Source organism: Panthera leo, chromosome C1, assembly GCF_018350215.1.
Source record: "Panthera leo isolate Ple1 chromosome C1, P.leo_Ple1_pat1.1, whole genome shotgun sequence".
NCBI classification, from domain to species: domain Eukaryota; kingdom Metazoa; phylum Chordata; class Mammalia; order Carnivora; family Felidae; genus Panthera; species Panthera leo.
In genome coordinates, this window is record NC_056686.1 from 9,318,082 (window position 1) to 9,340,784 (window position 22,703).

General features: G+C 44.1%; 1 protein-coding gene across 1 annotated transcript; it reads left to right on the forward strand.

The window, feature by feature from the left end:
* Window positions 1-413: 413 nt before the first annotated feature.
* LOC122228455 (arylacetamide deacetylase-like 4) lies at window positions 414-22,078 on the forward strand. Its single transcript, XM_042953511.1, is given in 5 exon segments — window positions 414-572; window positions 4,097-4,313; window positions 8,030-8,093; window positions 21,305-21,579; window positions 21,582-22,078. Coding segments are annotated over 5 exon segments (1,212 nt in total).
* The last annotated feature ends 625 nt before the right edge of the window (window positions 22,079-22,703 follow it).

The window sequence follows — 22,703 nt, forward strand, 5'->3', positions numbered from 1 at the left end:
GTAAGTCCTCTTGACTCTCGGCCATGCTGCCTCTCCCCGCAGCCTGGACTTGAATGCGGCCAGGGCTGCAACCTGGCATGAGATGTGCTTTGGCCAGCCCAACCATGCCATGGTGAGGAAAGCTGGCCGATTCTGCATGGGAAGGTGAGGCCACAGAGGCCTGCACAACTATGTGAGGCCTTTCCCTTAGGGGTCTTGGGCAAGACTGGTTTTCTTGGAGCTTTCATTGCTCAGAGAAATAGTCCCTCCAGCTCCCATTGGCCCTGTAAGATGCCACGTTAGCCCACTGAATCACGGCTAAGTCCAAAACCAGTGGGAGCAGAGAGAGAGCTGGTATAGCGGGTCCACGTTCTCCTAACACAAGTGTCCAAGCTCCTTTCTCTGGAGAGGCAGCTGCTAGCAACCTTGGGAGCATGCTCGTCTTGTGCCTGGTGCTCCTGTGCACCTTTTTTGTGGGAGTCTTCGTCTGGACTGTCCTCCAGCATTTCCTCACCGTAGATGTCCCCTCTACCTTGCAACATCCCGCCAAGTTCAGATTTCTGCATTGCCTGTTCCTGTATGCTTTAACTTTGGTGAGTTTGCTCTTGGGCTCTGTAGTGGGTTGGGTCTCCTTTCCTCTCTCCCCATAACTTGCCCCTCCTTTCCTCTTTAGACTCTCCCCAAGACATATTTTGTTACCCTCTCTTTTGTGTCTGCAGCTCTGTTTCCCTTCCTTCCCTTCCTCTCTCCCTTCCAGCTCTCCTTTCCCTTCCTCTCTCTGCCCTTCCCTCCTTTTCTTCCTTCAAACACTTACTGAGCACCCGTCACCTGGCTGCTTTCTGAGGATTCTAAAAGGATTGCAGACCCAGCCCCTTCTTCTACAGGGTTTTCAGCCTGACAGGGAACCGAACCGCCTTAAACCACAGCCTCTTTTGCCCTCTGCGCACTCAGCTGCCTGTAGGCTGTCTCCTCTGAATACAGTGTAGGCACATGGAAGGCAGGGACTGCTTTAACTACCTTTGTGACATTGGCCACAGGCACAGACCTGCCACCTGGTAGGTGCTTTCCATTTGCTGATCAAGACATAGGTGAATCTATCCAGCATGTCAGAGGGGTCATGCTGGCCAGGCTCTGAGCAGGGACTAGGGTTGGGGATAGGACGGCACATATTTAGAGCTGCAACAGGTTTGGAAACAAAGGCTTGGCATCTCGTAGGAGGCAGACCACTGGTTTTAACCCAGTGTTCCAACCCCTGGGTGTTATCAGCCCAACAGTTCACACTGCTTACTTGTGGGGATGGAGGGCAACTGTAGAAGGAGGAAGACAGAAGGCCTCACTTAGCTGATAGCAGAGTGAAAGGTAAGGAGCCCAGATGGTAGGCAGCCTGCCAGCATGTGCATCCCAGCTCTGGCTGTGCAATCTTGGGCAATGCACTTGACCTCTCTGTGTCTATTTTCCCATCTGCGAAAGGAAACAATGGTGTCCATCTCATCAGGATGGCAAAAGAATTAAATGACACGTGATAAGGGCTTCCTATGTTCGGTAAAGAAATAAAATATGTCTATGTGCTTCTGGAATGTTCCACCATGGATGTGGATGACTCTTAGAGACATGAACACCTCTAGTTTATAATTTCAGAAATGTTACTGACTCAAGGAGACAGGTTGCGGGCAAAACTCTCATCTCTGTTATTTTTCCTGGCCAAGCACTTCACTGGAAGTCGGCCTGTCTCAAACCAGTGGCTGCCATTGCACGGAATTATGGGCCAGTTTGAGACCCAGAAAAAACCAAGGCCTTTCCGACCTTGTTTTCTCCTAAAGAGTAGCCCACAAGCTGCAAGCACCTGCTGATGACCGTGGCTCTGGGGCACTCACAGGAGGCTCGCAGACGGACCTTAGAAGCAACACAGCCCATTATTTTGCCAGCAAGGTGGGCTTATTCAGGAAGAGTAGAGGAATTGCAATTGGGGACCTGCAAGTTATGGCAAACCACCTGCGAGTCCAGAGATCAAAGGAGAGAAGCTTCTTTACGGAGAAGTGGAGGGAGGTGGGAGGGGCTGCTTTGAATGAAAGTCCATTGGAGGAAAGTGTGAGGTCAGGGAGGGGCAGTTTCTCATTGGCTGAGTTGTGGTATCTTCTTATTGGCTGAGCTTGTTGCTGGGCAAGAAGTTCCTTCCTTCCTCTTGTTGGAGGAGGCAAGCAGGCTTCTTCCGCCCACAAGGTGATGCAAGCCTTCTCGCTGGTCTCCAATCGCGATGAGCGGCACCACGCGAGGGCTCCCCCTCTTCTTCCCAAGGGGTTTCCTTGTCCAGCTTCACGGCCCCGAAGCGGGAGCTTCGCTTGGGTTGTCTCATCCTGATCCCTCCAGCGCTGGCTGGGTGCCCCCAGCACGCACTGCCCATCACGGGGTGTCCGTGATGAAGATAATGATGTTCGGTGGAGGGAGACACACGGGTGACCACATCCACGTACTAAAGCCTTGAGGGGTTCTGAAGAAATCTGGGCAGGGTACTTAGGGCCTCCAAGGAGGCAGCAGCCATTGCTGTGAACAGGAGGATACAGCGCAGGGATGGCATCAGTCAATGAGAACACGGACTTGAGCTTGGATATCAAAGTCCGTTTGGTGTTTCTCCACCTGCTAGGCAGGTAGAAAGGCTTCCAGGAAACAAGGTGAGCCGAGGGTGAGCACATGGAGCATGGGGGAACTGCAGTGGAGGAGGTGAGAGCTGGAGCCCATCTGAGCCGACAGGAGGCATCTTGACGTCAGGGTGCTCGGAGCTGAGCTGGCCAGTGAGGGTCCGAGCTGGCTGAGTACAGAGGCCTGGCGTCCTCAGATGTGGGCCAAGCAGGCCATCTCCCACCAGTTCCTCACCTCACTCTCCTCCAGCTCAAGCAGGGAAATGAAGGTTTTGTTTGGAGTTCTCTTTGGAGAAATCAAAGCCTTGGATGTCTCCACGGAAGGAAGGCACTGGGGCATCCCAGGGGACCTGGGACAAGACCCAGTGGGTGTGAGCAGGAGAAGGACTGGGGATCACGCTTGCCAGGACCCAGCAGTGAGACACTCATCGTGACCGGTCACGTCTAATCCCCAAGCCTCCTCCTTGGGCTGTGGACACCATTCTGTTTTGTAAAGGAGGGAGATCGGAGCTCAGAGACGGTTAGTTTGGCGATAAGCTAAAACTTGAGTTCAGATCTTCCTGACTCCAGAATCCAAGCTCTTTCTGGTTTAGTGGTTGAGAACACATGTTCTGCATGTTACTCCTTGGCAGGCAGGGCACTTGACCTTGGTTTGCCTCAGCTCCCCCATCTACAAAATAGAGCTGATAACTCTGCTTGACTTAGAAGCATCACTGAAAAGTTTCATCCAGTTTATAACCACTCGGACCACTACTGGCATGCTATAGGTGACTCATAAATGATGCACTTCCCTTGGGACAAGGACACACTTAATGTGCGGTCCTTGGAAGAGATGATTCCAGTGGTTGAAAGGCAGTGAGTACCTGCAACATGATAACTTGTAACTATATTTCATGATTTATTCAGACATTTGTTTGTTTATAGCTAGAGTGACTATATTAGTTTAAAAACAATGGAAATTTATACACATTTGGCAAGTAAATGGCCATGTGCCATTGCACCCTTCTTCTGAGTCAACAGCAGGCATCCCTAATCCCATCACTTTCTTTTGTTGAACACAAACATGGCTTAAGAATCTGTCATGGCGCAGGCTCCGGGCGGGCAATGTTGGGTGTTGACCCAAGTGATGACCCTTTTTGCCATCTGAGGCTGGAGAGCCAAAGAGGAAGGTTGCCTGCCAGTTGCCTTGAACAGTTGACTTTGTTCAATTCAGTGCCCAACCAGTCAGCCTAAACATGGTCAAGATCTTTGGCCAATTCATACCGTTATTCAATCAAGATCGTTTGGGAGGAAGTTGTGAAACCCAAACCCTCTATGGGGACACAATCCAGAGCCTGTCCTTCCTGATGAGCCTTACCCAGATGAGACACATAAGAAACTGCAAAAACATCCTAGCAATTACAGGTGACAGGAGTCCTCTACGATCCAGATGGGTCCTGACCTCTCCTAATGTCTCCCTTTCTTTCTCTTACGCCTGACAGGGGAATATATTTGAGAGGCTGGGAATCTGCTCCAGGCCCAGATTTACCCAGTTATTGCATGGTTTTGTGAGAACAAAAAAGGATGCTAGACTTGTAGTGACTGACTTGTATTTTGGGACCATACCTGTGAGGCTGTTCCAATCCAAGGCAGAGTCCTCTAGCCCCTGGTGAAGCATCATCTTCTTCCACGGAGGAGGCGGGTTCATGGGGAACTTGGGTAAGGTGCTTCCCTGCAGCTTTGTAAAGGAAGAGCTTCATCTGTGTGTACAACTTGGCTCACCCTTCACTGAGAACCTTTTTAAGAGTAACTTAAAAAGCCAGCGGTTGGAGGCTTTAAAAAAAAAAAAATTATTTATTTAGAGAGAGAGAGCACAGGGGAGGGGCAGAGAGAGAGAGGGAGACAGAGTCCCAAGCAGGCTCCGCACTGTTAGCGCAGAGCCTGACACGGGGCTTGAACACATGAACTGTGAGGTCATGACCTGAGCCGAAATCAAGAGTCAGGACGCTTAACTGACTGAGCCACCCAGGTGCCCCAGCGGTTGGAGATTTTTTATAGGAATCCCAGGCTGAGTGCTTTGGGCTCAAGTAAGCAGATGACACTCAATCTATGCGAGAAACGTTCTTTTCTGTACTGTAATGGTCTTGGTCAAGGTGAGGCTAGTGCGGTGTCTCAGTGGGGCTTTCACGATGCTGGGGTGTTGACTGCTCTCTTCCCTCGCCACCCACAGCTTTGGCCCGTCTTATCCGTTTTCCACCCACAGTACATCCCAAACCCATGCATCTCTCCCTGGCTCTGCTACACTACCATGATCCAAGACCCCATGTTCTCTCTTGCCTCGGCCCCCTTGACCCTCACACCCCACAACCACCCCCCGCCACACACACACTTCTGTCGCCCCTCAATCCATTCCTTCCCTGGCAGCCAGAAAGAGCTTGTAAAACTATAAGTCAGAGCTTGTCGGTCCTGGGCTAAACCCTTCTTGTGGCTTTCCGGTGCCTTTAGATGGAACCGAGCCCTCGAGCCCTGACAGCTTTGGAGGTCCTGCCCACCTTTCCAACCAGGTGCACGGCGTCTCCCTCCTCCCAAAGCAGTTCATTGCGCTCTAGCCACACTGCCTGCCTCTCAGACACTCCAGGCTCCTCCCCTCTCTCTTTGAATCTTTGGCACCTGCTGTTCTGGCAGCTTCAGACGATGTCTCTCCCCTCCTGACTTTGCATGACTGGTGGACCCTTATTTGTTCATTCAGGCTGACCTCAAATATCCTCTCCAGAGCGGCCTCCCTGAACATCTTACCTAAGGCATAGTCCCTTAGAGTTCCATGCCCGTCTCCATCCCTGACATCATCCCTTTAAATTTCCCTCATGACACTTGTCATGGTCTGAATTTATCTTGTTCCTTCGTGTATTTCCTCATTTTCTGTCCGTCTTCCCCAACTAAAAATGGAATCTCCCAGAGTGCCAGGAAGACTTGTGTTTTGTTCGCTGCCTTATCTCCAGCGCCTTCCTTGCCTGTGGATTTTAATTTTTGAATGACTGTATGAGTTCATGAACACAAAGATGGATGAATGGATGGGTGAATAACTGGGTGAAAGGATGTGTTCATGGACGAACAAATGGGTGGACGGATGGCTGCCCAAAGTTGCCCAAAACTTCCTTGAGATTAGGGTGTGCTGCCGCCTGGTGGTGGAAATAGCAATAGCCGCATTTGCTGCCGGGATGCTCTCCTTTTTTTCACAAGTTAACAATGGATATCTCCCATCTACCGGCCCCGGAGGTCATGCTTCCCTTTCAGAGATCTCCCGGGAGCACCCCATTAGTTGGCCAGGACTGTTAGCCCTCCTCTGTGGGGCATGATGTTATTTTAAAAGTGAAGCGAGGCTTCATTTGGGAAATATTCACCGGTATTCACCTTGTGTCATATCCTGTTCCAGGTACAGGGGACCGAGTGGAGAACACGAAAAACTCTGATGGAGCCTACTCAAACGAAGAGGCTGGGCAATGAAAGAGAAAGCCAATAAATAGGGTAATTCCACAGAGTTATGGCACAAGATGATGGGATAGAAAATGATTCATGTGCATCTTTAGTTTTTCCAGAGGAAGCTTCTGGAAAAGGTAGAATTTGAACTCAGGTCCAAGCACCTGATGAGGAGGAATAAGCCCCATAGAGGCTGGGGAACAGCATTCTAAGCCTGTAGGGATAGGGGCAGGCAAATGGGGCCCCTGCCTGGGGCTCGATATTTAAAGGGGCACCAAGAAACTCAGTCTTCAAGATAATTTTATGTACTATTTATTATGTACATATTATGTACTATTTATGTACTATTATTATGTACAAAATAACAACGTTTATCTAAAGGCGGGATCCAACAGGGCCAGGCGAATTGTACAAATGCAAAGTAGGCTCTTGTCTATGTAAGATTTTCATACGTCCTTCATCACAGATACTCGTGGCATTTGCTTTGATTCCTTAAAAGATTGCACCAAAGTATTATTTGTCTCAGCTGCAGAGTGTCTTGGTGGCCCCTTAGTTTTGTGCCCAAGGCAAGTGCCTGCCTCACTCTGTCCCAGCCCAGTTAAGTCTAAGCAGAAGAAACAGCAAGTGCAGAGCTCCAAAACAGGGGCTCGAGGGAGAGAAAGAATGTCAGGGCAGCAGAGCAGGGAGGCAGGGGGATGATGTGGGAAAGGCCAGCAGCGGTCTCCACCCTGGCTGTGCTTTGAACCCCCTGGGGGGGCTTTGAGTCATACCCACACCAAGGTCCTGCCCACGCCACTGTCAGTCTCAGGGGTGGGGCCCAGGCATCAGCATTTTTAAAAAGCTCCCAGATGGCGCTAATCTGCAAGCAGGGCTAAGGCCTCCTTGGGAGCTGCCTGTCCCACTCAGTTTTGTCCCCTCCTCCGTCACGTCCCTCAAAGGGTGATGATGAAGCTGGGGCACTTCTCCCGGTCTGCTCAGTCATTCACCACCGCCCCCGAGGCTGGAATTTGGGAACTCCTGCTGCCCGTGCTCCCCACCCCAGAGACACTGGTTCAATTACTTGGGGCTCAGTCTGGGCACCAGGACTTGGAAAACCTCCCTGGTACTTCTATCTACAGCACAGCCAAGGTTAGAAACCACGGAATTAGAGGCTTATTTGGCACAGATACTGTGTCTGGTGCTGTACCAGGATGGCCAACGGACTGTTGATAATGGACTTGTCTGAGAACCTCAGAGGTACCCCTCGGCTAATAGAAATGGCCCATGGAGCTCCTGGGTGGCTCAGTTGGTTAAACGTCCGACTTCAGCTTAGGTCGTGATCTCATAGTTCGTGGGTTTGAGCCCCACATCCGGCTCTGTGCTGACAGCTCAGAGCCTGGAGCCTGGTTCGGATTCTGTGTGTGTCTCTCTCTCTCTGCCCCTCCCCTGCTCATGCTCTATCTGTCTCTGTCTCTCAAAAATGAATAAATTGTTAAAAAAATTAAAAATAATAAAAGTGGCCCATCCAACCATCCTATATTTCTTAATAACATACATTTGTGTGCATGCGTACGTAATTACCATTAATATTTTACAGCAGGCATGCCTACCCTCCCTGGCCTTGGTTTTGTCCGTTTCAAATCGCCAAGCCTTCCTGGTCCTCAGTTCCCCCCCACTGTGGAAGAAAATGTTGCAGCTGGTGAGCCCTGAGGCGCATTGGAGTCCCGACATTCAGGAGACCACGGCAGATGTCAGGTGTCTTACATGGCCTGGCTTTTTGGTTTTGCCCAGGCAGAGCCAGCTGGAGTCACTGCAGAGGAAGTAGGGAAAGGAACAGAAAAACAATATCACACCCAAAGCGGACACTGCTGGCAGGTTCTCCTCGGGGACTAGGGTGCACAGTGCTGGGCCCTGCATGGGGGTGTTGACATCCCTGCAGGCCACTCAGGGCGGCTGCTGTGACCGATTCTGTCTTGCACACTTGTACCACCACCTGTGCAATTTTCTGGCCCTGGAGACTGATTCTGTGCTGCTGTCGATTGGGTGAGCTGCTGGAGAAAGTCAGTGGGTGTCACTTGGGTGGAAGAAGGTAGGGAGGAGCACGTGGATGATTTGTAGAAGAGAGAGAGGGGCCCTAGCCCCCAAGAGGCACTCTCGCACGTACATGCACGGACACAGGCACAGCGCCGTTCAAGAGAGCAAAAACCCAGAAAGAGGTCAAATGCCCACAGCAGGGGTGTGCACGAACAAACTGGGGCATGAGACAGCGAGTGCTGGTGAGGAGGTGGAGAAAGGGGAACCCTCACGCACCGTTGGTGGGAATGCAAAGTGGTGCAGCCACTGTAGAAAACAGTATGGAGGTTCCTCAAAAAGTTAAAAATAGAACTACCCTATGATCTAATAATTACACCACTGGATACTTACAATTAAAAAGTAATCACCCCTGTGATTACTGCAACATTTTTTTCAATGGTCAAATTATGGAAGTAGCCCAAGTGTCCACCGGCAGATGAATGGATAAAGATGTGGTGTATACACAACGGAGTGTTTTCCAGCCGCAAAAAAGAATGAAATCTTGCCATTTGCAATGATGTGGTTGGAGCTAGAGGGTATTATGCTAAGCAAAACACTAAGTGACACTATATTAAATGTACACACAAGTGATTCAGCACTTACATATAACACCTCATGCTCATCAGAACAAGTGCCCTCCTTAGTACCCATAACCCATTTAGCCCATCCCCCACCCACCTCCCTCCATCAACCCTCAGTTTGTTCTCTGAGCCTCTTACGGTTTGCTTCTCTGCCTCTCTCTTTTTTATTTTGCCTTCCCTTATGATCATCTAATTTGTTTCTTAAATTCCACGTATGAGTGAAATCATATGATATTTGTCTTTCTCTGACTGACTTATTTCGTTTAGCACAATACATTCCAGCTCCATCTATGTCGTTGCAAATGGCAAGTTTTTGTTCTCTTTGATCACTGGGTAATACTCCATTGTACATCCACATCACATCTTTATCCATTCATCAGTTGATGGACATTTGGACTCTCCCCATAGTTTAGCTACTGTTGCTAAGCAACAAATGCTTTTTAGTATAAGCATCTGCCATGTTTTTTTCTACTTTTTAAAAAATTTACATCCAAGTTAGTTAGCACATAGTGCAATATGATTTCAAGAGTAGAACCCAGCGATTCACCCCCCACGTATAACACCCAGTACTTAGTGTCTTCCTTAATTCCCCTTGCCCATTTAGCCACCCCACTCCCCAAACCCCTTCAGCAACCCTCAGTTTGTTCTCTATATGTAAGAGTCTCTTATGTTTTGTCCCCCTCCCTGTTTTATATTATTTTTGTTTCCCTTCCCTTATGTTCATCTGTTTTGTCTCTTAAAGTCCTCATGTGAGTGAAGTCATAGGATTTTTGTCTTTCTCTGACTAATTTCGCTTAGCATAATATCCTCTAGTTCCATCCATGTTGTTGCAAATGGCAAGATTTCATTCTGTTTCATTGCCAAGTATATGTATATATATATACAAGTATATACAAGTATATATATATGTGTATACATATATATATATACACTACTCCACCATATATATATATATATATATATATATATATATATATATACACACACACACACCATATCTTCTTTATCCATTCATCTGTCAATGGACACTTGGTCTCTTTCCATATTTTGGCTATTGTTGATAGTGCTGCTATATACATTGGGGTGCATGTGTCCCTTCGAAACAGCACACCTGTATCCCTTGGATAAATGCCTAGTAGTGCAATTGCTGGGTCGTAGGGTAGTTCTATTTTTAGTTTTTTGAGGAACCTCCATACTGTTTTCTGTCTGGAGTGACTGCACCAGATTGCATTCCCACCAGCAGTGCAGGAGGGTTCCCCTTTCTCCGTATCCTCGCCAACAGTTGTTGTTGCCTGAGTTGTTAATTTTAGCCATTCTGACTGGTGTTAGTTGGTATCTCATTGTGGTTTTGATTTTTATTTCCCTGATGATGAGTGGTGTTGAGCATTTTCTCATGTGTCTGTTAGCCATCTGGATGTCTTTGGAAAAGTGTCTATTCATATCTTTTGCCCATTTTTTTTCACTGGATTATTTGGTTTTTTTGGGTTTTGATAAGTTCTTTGTAGATTTTGGATACTAACCCTTTATCTGATATGTCATTTGCAAATATCTTCTCCCATTCTGTTGGTTGCCTTTTAGTTTTGCTGATTGTTTCCTTCTATGTGCAGAAGGTTTTATCTTGATGAGGTCTACTTTTGTTTCCCTTGCCCCCAGAGACATGTTGAGTAAGAAGTTACTGCAGCTGAGGTCAAAGAGGTTTTTGCCTGCTTTCTCCTCGAGGATTTTGATGGCTTCCTGTCTTACATTGAGGTCTTTCATCCATTTTGGATTTATTTTTGTGTCTGGTGTAAGAAAGTGGTCCAGGCTCATTCTTCTGCATGTAGCTGTCCAGTCTTACCAACACCATTTGCTGAAGAGGCTGTCTTTATTCCATTGGATATTCTTTCCTGCTTTGTCAAAGATTAGTTGCCCATACGTTTGTGGGTCCATTTCTGGGTTCTCTATTCTGTTCCACTGATCTATGTGTCTGTTTTTGTGCCAGTACCGTACTGTCTTGATGATTACAGCTTTGTAATACGTCTTGAAGTCCAGGATTGTAATACCTCCAGGTTTGGTTTTCTTTTTCAGGATTGCTTTGGCTATTCATGGTCTGTTTTTGGTTCCATACAAATTTTAGGATTGTTTGTTCTAGCTCTGTGAAGAATGCTGGTGTTATTTTGATAGGGATTGCATTGAATATGTAGATTGCTTTGGGTAGTATCGACATTTTAACAATATTTGTTCTTCCTATCAAGGAGCATGGAATCTTTTTCCATTGTTTTGTGTCTTCAATTTTATTTCATAAGCTTTCTATAATTTTCAGTGTATAGATCTTTTGGTTAGATTTATTCCTAAGTATTTTATGGTTTTTGGTACAATTGTAAATAGGATTTATTCCTTGATTTTTCTTTCTGCTGCATCATTATTGGTGTATAGAAATGCAACCAATTTCTATGCTTTCTATAATTTTATATCCTGTGACTTTGCTGAATTCATGGATCAATTCTAGCAGTTTTTTCATGGAATCTTTCAGGTTTTCCACATCATGTCATCTGCGAAGAGTGAAAGTTGGACTTACTCCTTGCTGATTTGGATGCCTTTTATTCCTTTGTGTTGTCTAATTGCTGAGGCCAGGACTTCCAATGCTATGTTGAATAACAGTGGTGAGAGTGGACATCCCTGTCGTGTTCCTGACCTTAGGGGGAAAGTTCTCAGTTTTTACCCATTGAGGATAATATTAGCAGAGTGTATCTTGTATATGGTTTTTAATCTTGAGGTATGATTCTTCTATCCCTACTTTCTTGAGGGTTTTTATCAAGAAAGGATGCTGTATTTTGTCAAATGCTTTCTCTGCATCTATTGAGAGGATCATGTAGTTCTTGTCCTTTCTTTTATTAAAATGACACATCACATTGATTTGTGGATATTGAACTAGCCCTGCATCCTAGGTATAAATTCCACTTGATTGTGATGAATAATTCTTTTAATGTATTGTTTGATCTGGTTGGCTAGTATCTTGTTGAGGATTTTTGCATCCATGTTCAGCAGGGAAATTGGTCTTTAGTTCTCCTTTTTTGTGGGGTCTTTGTCTGGTTTTTGAATTAGGGTAATGCTGGCCTCACAGAATGAGTTTGGAAGTTTTCCTTCCATTTCTATTTTTTGGGACAGCTTCAAAAGAATAGGTGTTAACTCTTCTTTAATGTTTGCTGGAATTCCCCTGGAAAGCCATCCGCCCCCGGACTATTGTTTTTGGGGGGAGATTTTTGATTACTAATTCAATTTCTTTACTGGTTATGGGCCTGTTAAAATTTTCTATTAATGGGTCTCTTAAAATTTTCTATTCTTGTTTCAGTTTTGGTAGTTTATATTTTTCTAGGAATTTGTCCATTTCTTCTAGATTGCCCAATTTATTGGCATATAATTGTTTATAATATTCTCTTAGTATTGTTTGTATTTCTGCAGTGTGGGTTGTTATCTCTCCTCTTTCATTCTTGGTTTTATTTATTTCAGTCCTTTCCTCTTTCTTTTTGATAAAACTGGCTAGGGGTTTATCAGTTTTGTTAATTCTTTCAAAGAACCAGCTTCTGGTTTCATTGATCTGTTCTATTGTTTTTTTGATTCTGATAGCATTGATTTACATTCTAATCTTTATCATTTCCCATATTCTGATGGTTTTGGGTTTTTTTTTTTCTGTTCTTTTTCCAGCTCTTTAAGGTGTAAGCTTAAGTTGTGTATCTGAGACCTTTTCTCTTCTTTAGGAAAGCCTGGATTGTTATATACTTTCCTCTTATGACTGTCTTTGCTATATCCCAGAGGTTTTGGGTTGTGGTATTATCATTTTCATTGGCTTCCATGTACTTTTTAATTTCCTCTTTAACTTCTTGGTTAACCCATTCATTCTTTAGTAGGATGTTCTTCAGTCTCCAAGTATTCGTTGTCTTTCCATATTTTTTCTTGTGGTTGCTTTTGAGTTTCATAGCATTGTGATCTGAAAATATGCATGGTATGATCTCGATCTTTTTGTATTTGTTGAGGGCTGATTTGTGTCCTGGTACGTGATCTATACTGAAGAATGTTCCATGTGCACTTAAGAAGAATGTGTATTCCACTGCTTTAGGGTGAAATGTTCTGAATGCATCTGTTAAGTCCATCTGGTACAGTGTGTCATTCAAAGCCATTGTTTTCTTGTTGATTTTCTACTTAGATGATCTGTCCATTGCTGTAAGTGGGGGTGTTGAAGTCCCCTACTATTATGGTATGATTATCAATGAGTTTCTTTATATATGTGATTAACTGATTTATATATTTGGGTTCTCTCATGTTGGGGGCACAAATGTTTACAATCGTTAGCTCTTCTTGGTGGACAGACCCCTTAATTATGATATAATGCCCCCTTTCATCTCTTGTTATGGTCTTTATTTTAAAATCTAGATTGTCTGATATAAGTATGGCTACTCCAGCTTTCTTTTGGCAACCATTAGCACAATAGATGGTTCTCCATCCCCTTACTTTCAATCTGAAGGTGTCTTTAGGTCTAAAATGTGTCTTTTGTAAACAGCATATATATGGATCTTGTTTTCTTATCCATTCTGTTATCTTATGTCTTTTCATGGGATAATTTAGTCCATTGACATTTAGAGTGAGTACTGAAAGATATGAAATTATTGCCATTGTGTTGCCTGTAGAGTTGGAGTTTCTGGGGGTATTCTCTGGTCCTTTCTAGTCTTTGTTGGTTTTGGTCTTTTTTGTTTCCTTTTGTCTTTTCTCCTCTCAGTGAGTCCCCTTAACTTTTTCTTTCAGGGCTGGTTTAGTGATCATGAACTCCTCTAGTTTTTCTTTGTCTGGGAAACTTTTTATCTCTCCCTCTGTTTTGAATGACAGCCTTGCTGGATAAAGAATTCTTGGCTGCATATTTTTCTGATTCAGCATGCAGAATATATCCTGCCACTGCTTTCTGTCCTGCCAAGTTTCTGTGGATAGGTCTGCTGAGAACCTGATCTGTCTTCTCTTAAAGGTTAAGGACTTTTTTTCCTTGCTGTGTTCATAATTCTTTCCTTGTCTGTGTATTTTGTGAATTTGACTATTATATGCTTTGTTGATGGTTGGTTTTTGTTGAATCTAATAGAAGTTCTCTGTGATTCCTGGATTTTGATGTTGTGTCTATCCCCAGGTTAGGAAAGTTTTCTGCTATGATTTGCTCACATAACCCTTCTACTCATTTCTCTCTCTCTTCATCTTCTGGGACCCCTATGATTCTGATGTTCCTTTTTAATGAATCACTGATTTCTCTAATTCTTATATCGTATTCTTTTGCCTTAGTTTCCCTCTTTTTTTTTCTGCTTCATTATTCTCCATAAGTTTGTCCTCTGTATCACTGATTCATTGCTCTGCTTCATCCACCCTTGCCACCATGGCATCCATTCGAGTTATAGCATTTTAATTTAGTCCTAACTAGATATTACTTATTTTATCTCTGCAGAAAGGGATTGTATGCTTTTTTCTTTTTTCTTTTTTTTAATGTTCATTTATTTTTGAGACAGAGACAGTGCACGAGTGGGGGAGGGGCAGAGAGAGAGGTGCGCGCGCACACACACACACACACACACACACAGAATCCAAAGCAGGCTCCAGGCTCCAAGCTGTTAGCACAGAGCTCGATGCGGGGCTTGAACTCACAGACCATGAGATCATGACCTGAACTGAAGTCAGACGCTTAACCAACTGAGCCACCCAGGCACCCCTATCCTTTTTTCAATTACAGCTAGTATTCTTACTATTGTGATTCTAAATTCTAGTTCAGACATCTTGCTTACATCTGTGTAGATTAAGTCCCTGGCTGTCATTTCTTTCTGTTCTTTCTTTTTGGCTGAATTACTTTGTTTCATCATTTTGGAGGAAGAAAAAGAATTAATTTAATAAAATAAAAATAAAATTAAAAAATTAAAAACAACACACAAAAATCAAATGAAGGAAGCTAGGTGTGTTTTGGTCTGGTTGTTGAAAGAAGCTTGATAGAATAGAGAAAAAAAGGAAAGGAAAAAATGTAGAAAAGAGGGAAAAATTAAGAAAATGTTTAAAAATTTAAAAAATGTATACAATAAAATAGAATAAAATGAAATTAAGAAAGTAAAATAGACTAAAAAATTTACAAAAAATAATAAAAAATATAGTAGAAAAAAATTAAAGAGAAATCTTTTTTTTATAAAAACTGAAAATAAAAAATAATTTTTTTCTCTTTCTGTATCCAAGAATAAGAAAAGAAAAAAAAATGAATAGCTGGACCAGCAAACAGAATGAAATCTGAGTGAAATTACATCCAGTTTTCCCTAGAAGTCAAACTATGAGCACTTTATAGTCTGTAAACTAAGCAGGCAGAGAGACTTTTGGTCATCCTCTAGGGCTTGGTTGGTGGAGATGGACAAGGCTTGGTGTAATGGCTCCATTCTCCACTAGGTGGCACTGCTTAGCTTACTGGGGTGGATTGTTGTGGCGTGTGGGCATGCATGTATGCCCGGGAGATGTGAAAATGGCATCACCCTGCTTCCCAGTCTCTAGCATCAGAACTCTGTGCTCTCCCCAACTGGCAATCAAACACCTCTTCTTTGTCTTGGACTTCCATCCACTTCCTGCTTCTACACTGTCCACAATCAAGCCATCAGCCTGCCAGGCAGCACCTCCTTCCCAAATTTTTTCTCAGATGGGACTGTGTTTCCAAACCCCTCACTTCTGAGGGCCCTGCGGCTTGAACCCACTCTGACCCTCGTAGGGAGGGTCTTACTGAGCAATGGCCAGGTGCTGGCCCATGCTGCTGCAGAGGCCCAGAGACTGTGGCCAGGTGCCAGCCTCCCTAGAAAAAGTTCACATGATTGTGTGGCAGCAGTGGTTCAGAGGCTATGGTAAATCACAACACACACCTGGCGCCAGTCTTCACCACACCCTAATGTCCTTGCTCCAACACCAGCAACATGGCTGTAATCTGGGGTCCACTGGGACCTTTGCCTGTGGGGAGACTGCATGGCCTCTACCAAATGTCCTCTCTGCAGGGGAACTGCCTCTTCCCATGTGGCCTGATGACCCCTTGGACTTTGCTCTCTGCTCCTGAAGATTCGCCCTTCCCACCAGAGCAGCACCAGGTATCGAGCTGCGAAGTTTCTGGCTCTGTGCTCCCCTATTTATAGAGTCGTAATGGTATTGAAACCCTCTCCTTTCTCCTTTCTCCCTTTCTTATGAAGATGTTTCCTTGCAGGTGTTTCCACTCTTTCTCTTTGTCTCCAGCTGCTTTTGGAGGGAGTGCTTTTCCTGTAATCTCCCCCCAAATCTCTGTTCTCTCTCTGCAAATAAAAACAGTTCCCTACCCTCTGCAGCTTCTCTCTCCCCCAGCTCACCTCTCTGCACCATGTGCCTGCCAAGTTCTGTGGCTCAAGTTATGCAGATTGTTGTGTTTGTCCTCAGATCAATTTTCTAGGTGTGCAAAATGGTTTGGTGCTGATCTGGCTACATTTCAGGGACGAGTGAAGCAGAGAGCTTCCATGCTGCCTGCCATCTTGGCCTCTCTCCCCTACCGTGTTTTAAATGACCTTTGGGAGAGGAACAGGGAAAAATAAATCCATGTCATCTTCTTTCTGAAACCAGAAATTTGAGTAATTACTAATGTATCATATTCTAAACCCTTTTCAACATGAGTAAAAATTCTCCTAAACAAACAAAAACTAAGCTAAACTAAACTAAACCATGGCACAGTGAATATTATGTTACACAGCCATTAAGGTATTATGGATGATTACATAGCCATTTAAATAAATGAACTGGAAGGGCACACCAGAATGTGAATGAGTCTTGGCAGTATAAAATTAAGTGAAAAACATTCAAATAATTACGTAAGCCTCGTACTCTTTTTATCAAGTTAAAAACAAAATCAAAAGAGTATTTGTAAGGAATATGCATAGACATTATAAAAGTACATGAAAAGGAAAGAAAGGGAATGGTGGATACAGGATTGAAGGTCAAGGTCACTGTTCCCTCAGATGGCGAAGGCAGCGAGGTGGGATGGTGGTGGGGGTATGATAGGGTTGGCCAAAGGTTATGGTCAAGGTCCTGGCTGTTGTTTGGGTCTGATGGTTCTTCAGGTGCTTATTTTGTTAAAACAACTACCTACCTACTTAACTTTGGGGTCCAATGCTGGGAGTGTCTCGAGACAGAAGAAGACAGTGGGCAATAGTTTCAAGAAGTTAGAGAAACTAAAAGCTGTCCTTTTAGATTCAACCTCTACCACAAGGCCCCTCAAACCCTGGCTGCCCCCAGGCATCTGTGCAGCTTAAAGCAACTTACTTAGCATCTCTGGTCTTCTCAAATTTGAGGAAGACAGTGTCTGACTGATAGAGGCTCTGTCACACTCTACATCTGAGAAGCCCTTTGTGATAATGAAAATGCCCCTTGAACACACGGAAATGTTAAACACCTGCATGAATATTTGTAGGAGATTGCTTAGGATATTGTTGTTTGATATAGTTATAGTTGAAAAGACTTAGGACATGGGTTTTGATAGAGAGGCTGGTGGAGGTTGGAAGACAGGTAAGGTTCTTCAATCTGCCAGGGTGACTGCAGGTCGGAAAAGATGTCCAGTGTCTGAAATGCTCCCTGGTTTCTCATCAAGACATAATGAGACTCCCTACCTAAGCTCCTGGAGAATCTTTTGACTTTCACCCCTACCCTGAGTGGGCAAGGGTGGGCATTTCTGCCTCTTTCTAGCAGGTCGGGATTCTGCTAATGGAAAGCATGTAATATTTGTTATTTCTTTTATACTGCCATATTTGTATATTTAACATTTAGTAGGATGTGTATCCTTCTAGAAATAGAAAAATGGAGGCTGAAGTTTGTGTTTGCTGCTTCTAGGTGCTGAGCACATCTCAATACAAGGACCCTACTAAATAGTATATGTTTTGCTAAGTTTAAATGGAAAGCTATGTTGATAACATTGATTTATTTATCAACATATTTGCTCATTGAGGCAATGTTGCAGGGTTGCAGTCAATCAAACCCTATCCTTAAAGATGATGCCTTAGAGCAACTTTTAATGGAAACAAAAATCAAGATCTAATAGGAAGTGGTGGCTTCCAGACTGGGTTGCTTAGGACACTGGGATTCCCTTCGTTTTTTTAGGGGTGGCCAGGGAGGTCAAAGAGGAAGAAGAATGAGTGAGGTGTTCAGATCCCTGCCCCTGGGCAAAGCTAGAATGACTGACCACTACTCACTTATTTTATACAGTGGGGGTCCTTGTATCATTTTAATAAGAAAAAATTAGAGGGTCTGGGTGGCTCAGCGGTTGAGCGTCCAACTTCAGCTCAGGTCATGATCTCACAATTAGTGGGTTCAAGCAAGCTTTGTGTCGGACTCTGTGCTGACAGCTCAGAGCCTGGAGCCTGCTTCGGATTCTGTGTCTCCTTCTTTCTCTGCCTCTCCCCTGCTTGTGCTCTGTCTCGCTCTGTCTTTCAAAAATAAATCAATGTAAAAAAATTTTTTTGAAGAAAAGCAATGTTGCTGTTCTAACGAAGTTTGAAAGCCACTAGTCTAAAGTGTCAGTTTTCTTTATGCGTGCCTTCCAAATTTAATCTTACAAGTAGAATGCACTTTCTTTTACAATGCTTTTAAATGATAGGTTGTAAGAAGAGAAAACACATTTAGCAACAACTTCAAACAAAAATTTGGGATAACAGCCATGTTTTTCATAAAATTTCTAATCAAAGCTGTTTAGCCAAAGGGTTTCTATTTTTTAAATTGATTTCTTTCTATTATCTCAATCTTGATTTGTGCATTAGTTAGCTTGTGTTTTACTATTTCTGTAAGTTCAGCACCACCCCCAGCTTTATTGAAATATAATTGACATATAACATTGCATAAGTTTAAGGTGTATAACGTGTCAGTTTGAAACACTTATATATTGCAAAATGATTACCATGATAGCATTAGGAAACATCTCCATTCTATCATGTAATTATTGTTTCTTTTTTGTGGTGAGAACATTTAAGATCTACTCCCTTAGCGCATATATATATTTATAGCGCATATATATATTTATATATTTATATTTATATTTAGGGTTAGAGAGAGAGGGAAGGAGAGAATCCCAAGCAGACTGCACTGTTAGTGCCTAGCCCTGTGAGGGGCTTGAACTCGTGAACCATGAGATCATGACCTGAGGCAAAATCAAGTGCTGGCCACTCAACGGACTGAGCCACTCAGATGCCCCTAGAAGTTCATTTTAAAGTCCTTTCTCTTTGCCCTTGAATTCCTATGAGGAGACACACTTTGAGGGCTTAGAGCAGCCTTCAGGATGCTTTTCACAGCCAGAGCAGAATCTGTTTCCTGCCTGTTTACCTTTCCTCCACCTTCACCCTCAGGGCATCTCCCAAACCTCTCCCTCTTTCCCCAACCCCCAGAAAGAAGACAGCTCTTTTTTTTTTTTTTTTTTTTTTAAGAATTTAAGATAGTGACATTTATTTATTTATTTAATTTATTTTTTATTTTTTAAAATTTACATCTAAATTAGTATATAGTGAAGCAGTGATTTCAGTAGGTTCCTTAATGCCCCTTACCCATTTAGCCCATCCCCCTCCCACAACCCCTCCAGTAACCCTCAGTTTGTTCTCCATATTTATGAGTCTCTTTTGTTTTGTCCCCCTCCCTGTTTTTATATTATTTTTGTTTCCCTTCCCATATGTTCATCTGTTTTGTCTCTTAAAGTCCTCATATGAGTGAAGTCATAGGATTTTTGTCTTTCTCTGACTGACTAATTTCACTTAGCATAATACCCTCCAGTTCCATTCATGTAGTTCAAATGCCAAGATTTCATTCTTTTCGATTGCTGAGTAATACTCCATTATATATACATAGCACATTTTCTTTATCCAGTCATCCATCGATGGACATTTGGGCCCTTTCCATCAACTTTGGCTGTTGTTGATAGTGCTGCTATAAACATGGGGGTGCACGTGTCCCTTCGAAACAGCACACCTGTATCCCTTGGATAAATGCCTAGTAGTGCCATTGCTGTGTCATAGGGTAGTTCTATTTTTAGTTTTTTGAGGAACCTCCATACTGTTTTCCAGAGTGGCTGCACCAGCTTGCATTTCCACCAACAATGCAAAAGAGATCCTCTCTCTCCACATCCTCGCCAACATCTGTTGTTGCCTGAGTTGTTCATGTTAGCCATTCTGGCAGGTGTAAGGTGGTATCTCATTGTGGTTTTGCTTTGTATTTCCCTGATGATGAGTGATGTTGAGCGTTTTTTCATGTGTCGGTTGGCCATCTGGATGTCTTCTTTGGAGAAGTGTCTATTCACGTCTTTTGCCCATTTCTTCACTGGATTATTTGTTTTTTGGGTGTTGAGTTTGATAAGTTCTTTGTAGATTTTGGACACTAACCCTTTATCTGATATGTTATTTGCAAATATCTTCTCCCATTCTGTCGTTTGCCTTTTAGTTTTGATGATTGTTTCCTTCCCTGTGCAGAAGCTTTTTATTTGATGAGGTCCCCATAGTTCATTTTGCTTTTGTTTCTCTTGCCTCTGGAGATGTGTTGAGTAAGAAATTGCTGTGGGCAAGATCAAAGAGGTTTTTGCCTGCTTTCTCCTTGAGGATTTTGATGGCTTCCTGTCTTACATTGAGGTCTTTCATCCATTTTGAGTTTATTTTTGTGTCTGGTGTAAGAAAGCGGTCCAGGTTCATTCTTCTGCATGTCGCTGTCCAGTTTTCCCAGCACCACTTGCTGAAGAGACTGTCTTTATTCCATTGGATATTCTTTCCTGCTTTGTCAAAGATTAGTTGCCCATACGTTTGTGGGTCCATTTCTGGGTTCTCTATTCTATTCCATTGATCTGAGTGTCTGTTCTTGTGCCAAAGGCAGCTCTTTAAGTCACTGGGAAAGAACAAATCTTGGTCATTAGATTAAAAAAAATTTTTTTTTTAAATGTTTATTTATTTTTGAGAGAGACAAAGCATGAGCAGGGGAGGGACAGAGAGAGAGGAAGACACAGAATCTGAAGCAGGGTCCAGGGTCAGAGCTGTCAGCACAGAGCCTGACGTGGGGCTTGAACTTGTGAAATGGGAGATCATGACGTGAGCTGAAGTCAGATGCTTAACTGACTGAGCCCTCCAGGAGCCCCTTGGTCATTAGATTTTGATTAAAAAAACCAAAAACTCATCCTGAAAGAAACTTCTGCTTTATTTGAGCTTTACTTTGCTTAGCCTGTTCTCTTTGGGCAGCCAGTGGGACAGCCAGGAGGTTCCTTTGTATCTCCCAGCATCACCAGTTGTTTTGCCCCCACTTCAGATGGCTCAGATAGCTTTCAAGTTGCATAATCTTGTGTGGAATGTCTACACCTATGGACAACAGGCAGAGCCTAGTGTTGGAGTCCGGAACCCCTGCCTGTAGGACTAAGGGGAGGTCCTTCATGTCCTCATATGCAAAAGAAAAAAAGAAAAGATAAGAATCCCCACCTCACCGGGCCATTCTGGGGATTTAGTCAGAGACAGTCTTGCAAGGGGGACTTGAGGACATGGTTAAAATGGTTCCCAGTGACACCTGTCCACACTGCGACACTTTTGTTCCCTGCTTGCTCTTCAGGTACCGCAAGCTTCCTGATCACCATTACCCCAGCATTTTCTGAGATTGCCTGAATGCCTCCATTCACTTCCTGAAGGCCCTGGAAACCTACAGCGTGGACCCCTCCCGGGTTGCGATCTGTGGAGACAGCACTGGGGGAGCGTATGTGGTCTGTGTCACCCAGGCCCTGGTGGGCAGATCAGATGTTCCCCAGATCCGGGCCCAGGTCCTGATTTATCCACTTGTTCAGATCATCAGTTTGCAGCTGCCATCTTACTGGCAGAGCAGAAATGTCCCATCCTGCCCCAGAAGTTCATGATGACATGTATGTTTAAATATATGGTTATCGACTTTCACTGGTGGGAAGCCATCTTGGATGGTGCCTTCATGCCCCCAGACTTCTGGAGGAAGTACAAGCAGTGGCTCAGCTCTGACAACATACCCAGGAGATTCAGGAAGATGCGCCACCAACCTGTGTTTCCCAGCCCTTTTAATGGGGCTGCCTATCTGGAAAACAAACATCTTTTGGATGTAGACAATGCCCCTCTGATAAGAGATGATGAGACCATTGCTCAGCTTCCCAAGGCCTTCCTGGTGAGCTGTGAGCATGACATCCTCCGTGATGACACCTTGCTCTATATGAAGCGCTTGGAGGACCAGAGGGTCCCCGTGATGTGGTATCATGTAGAGGATGGCTTTCATGGGTCCCTACTGCTTTTTGACAAGGAAATTTTCTTGTTCCTGTGCTCCCTGAAAATTGTGAATGCTATAGCCAATTATATAAAGAGCATATAGCAACCCTGGGGTGCTGATTAAGGAGATGCTGAGTCAATGCTCTGCTCACTTGAAAAGGGTAAGTCAGCTTAGAATGGTTTTGCTTAGTATTTCAGAAAATCCAAATTGTGAGCAACACTTGCTAACATTCTCACTCAGGTGAAATAAATATCAAAGGGAGAGACAAATGCCTTTAAAAACTTCTCAAAGCCCTAACACACAAGGTCTGTGAAGAATAAATGCTAACAACTGGTTATTCTGTCCGTGTGTCTCTAATCATGGTGCATCTATGCTCATGATGCCAACGCAGGGCTTGGGGCCATGGTGCCTGTTGGACGAGGGGGCACCTAATTGTTCTTGGGATCATAGGTCACCAGCCAAATTCCAACACACCAGTTATAGATCAGTCTCCAGCAGGAGAAATGCTGTTGCAATGAAACTCTTGCCTCGCTTTAGCCATCCTTGGACAGGACTAAAGGCAGGTTTCAGGGGAGGTGGTGGGAAAAGGAGATGGAGAAGAGGGAAGGGAGAAGCAGTGAGGGAAAGAGTGGGCTCTGGGGGGCTGTGAATGTGGTCTGGGCTCAAGTCTTTAATCCGAATTCCAAAATCAGATTCCTGGCTACCAAGAGGAAGGTTCTCAGAGCTA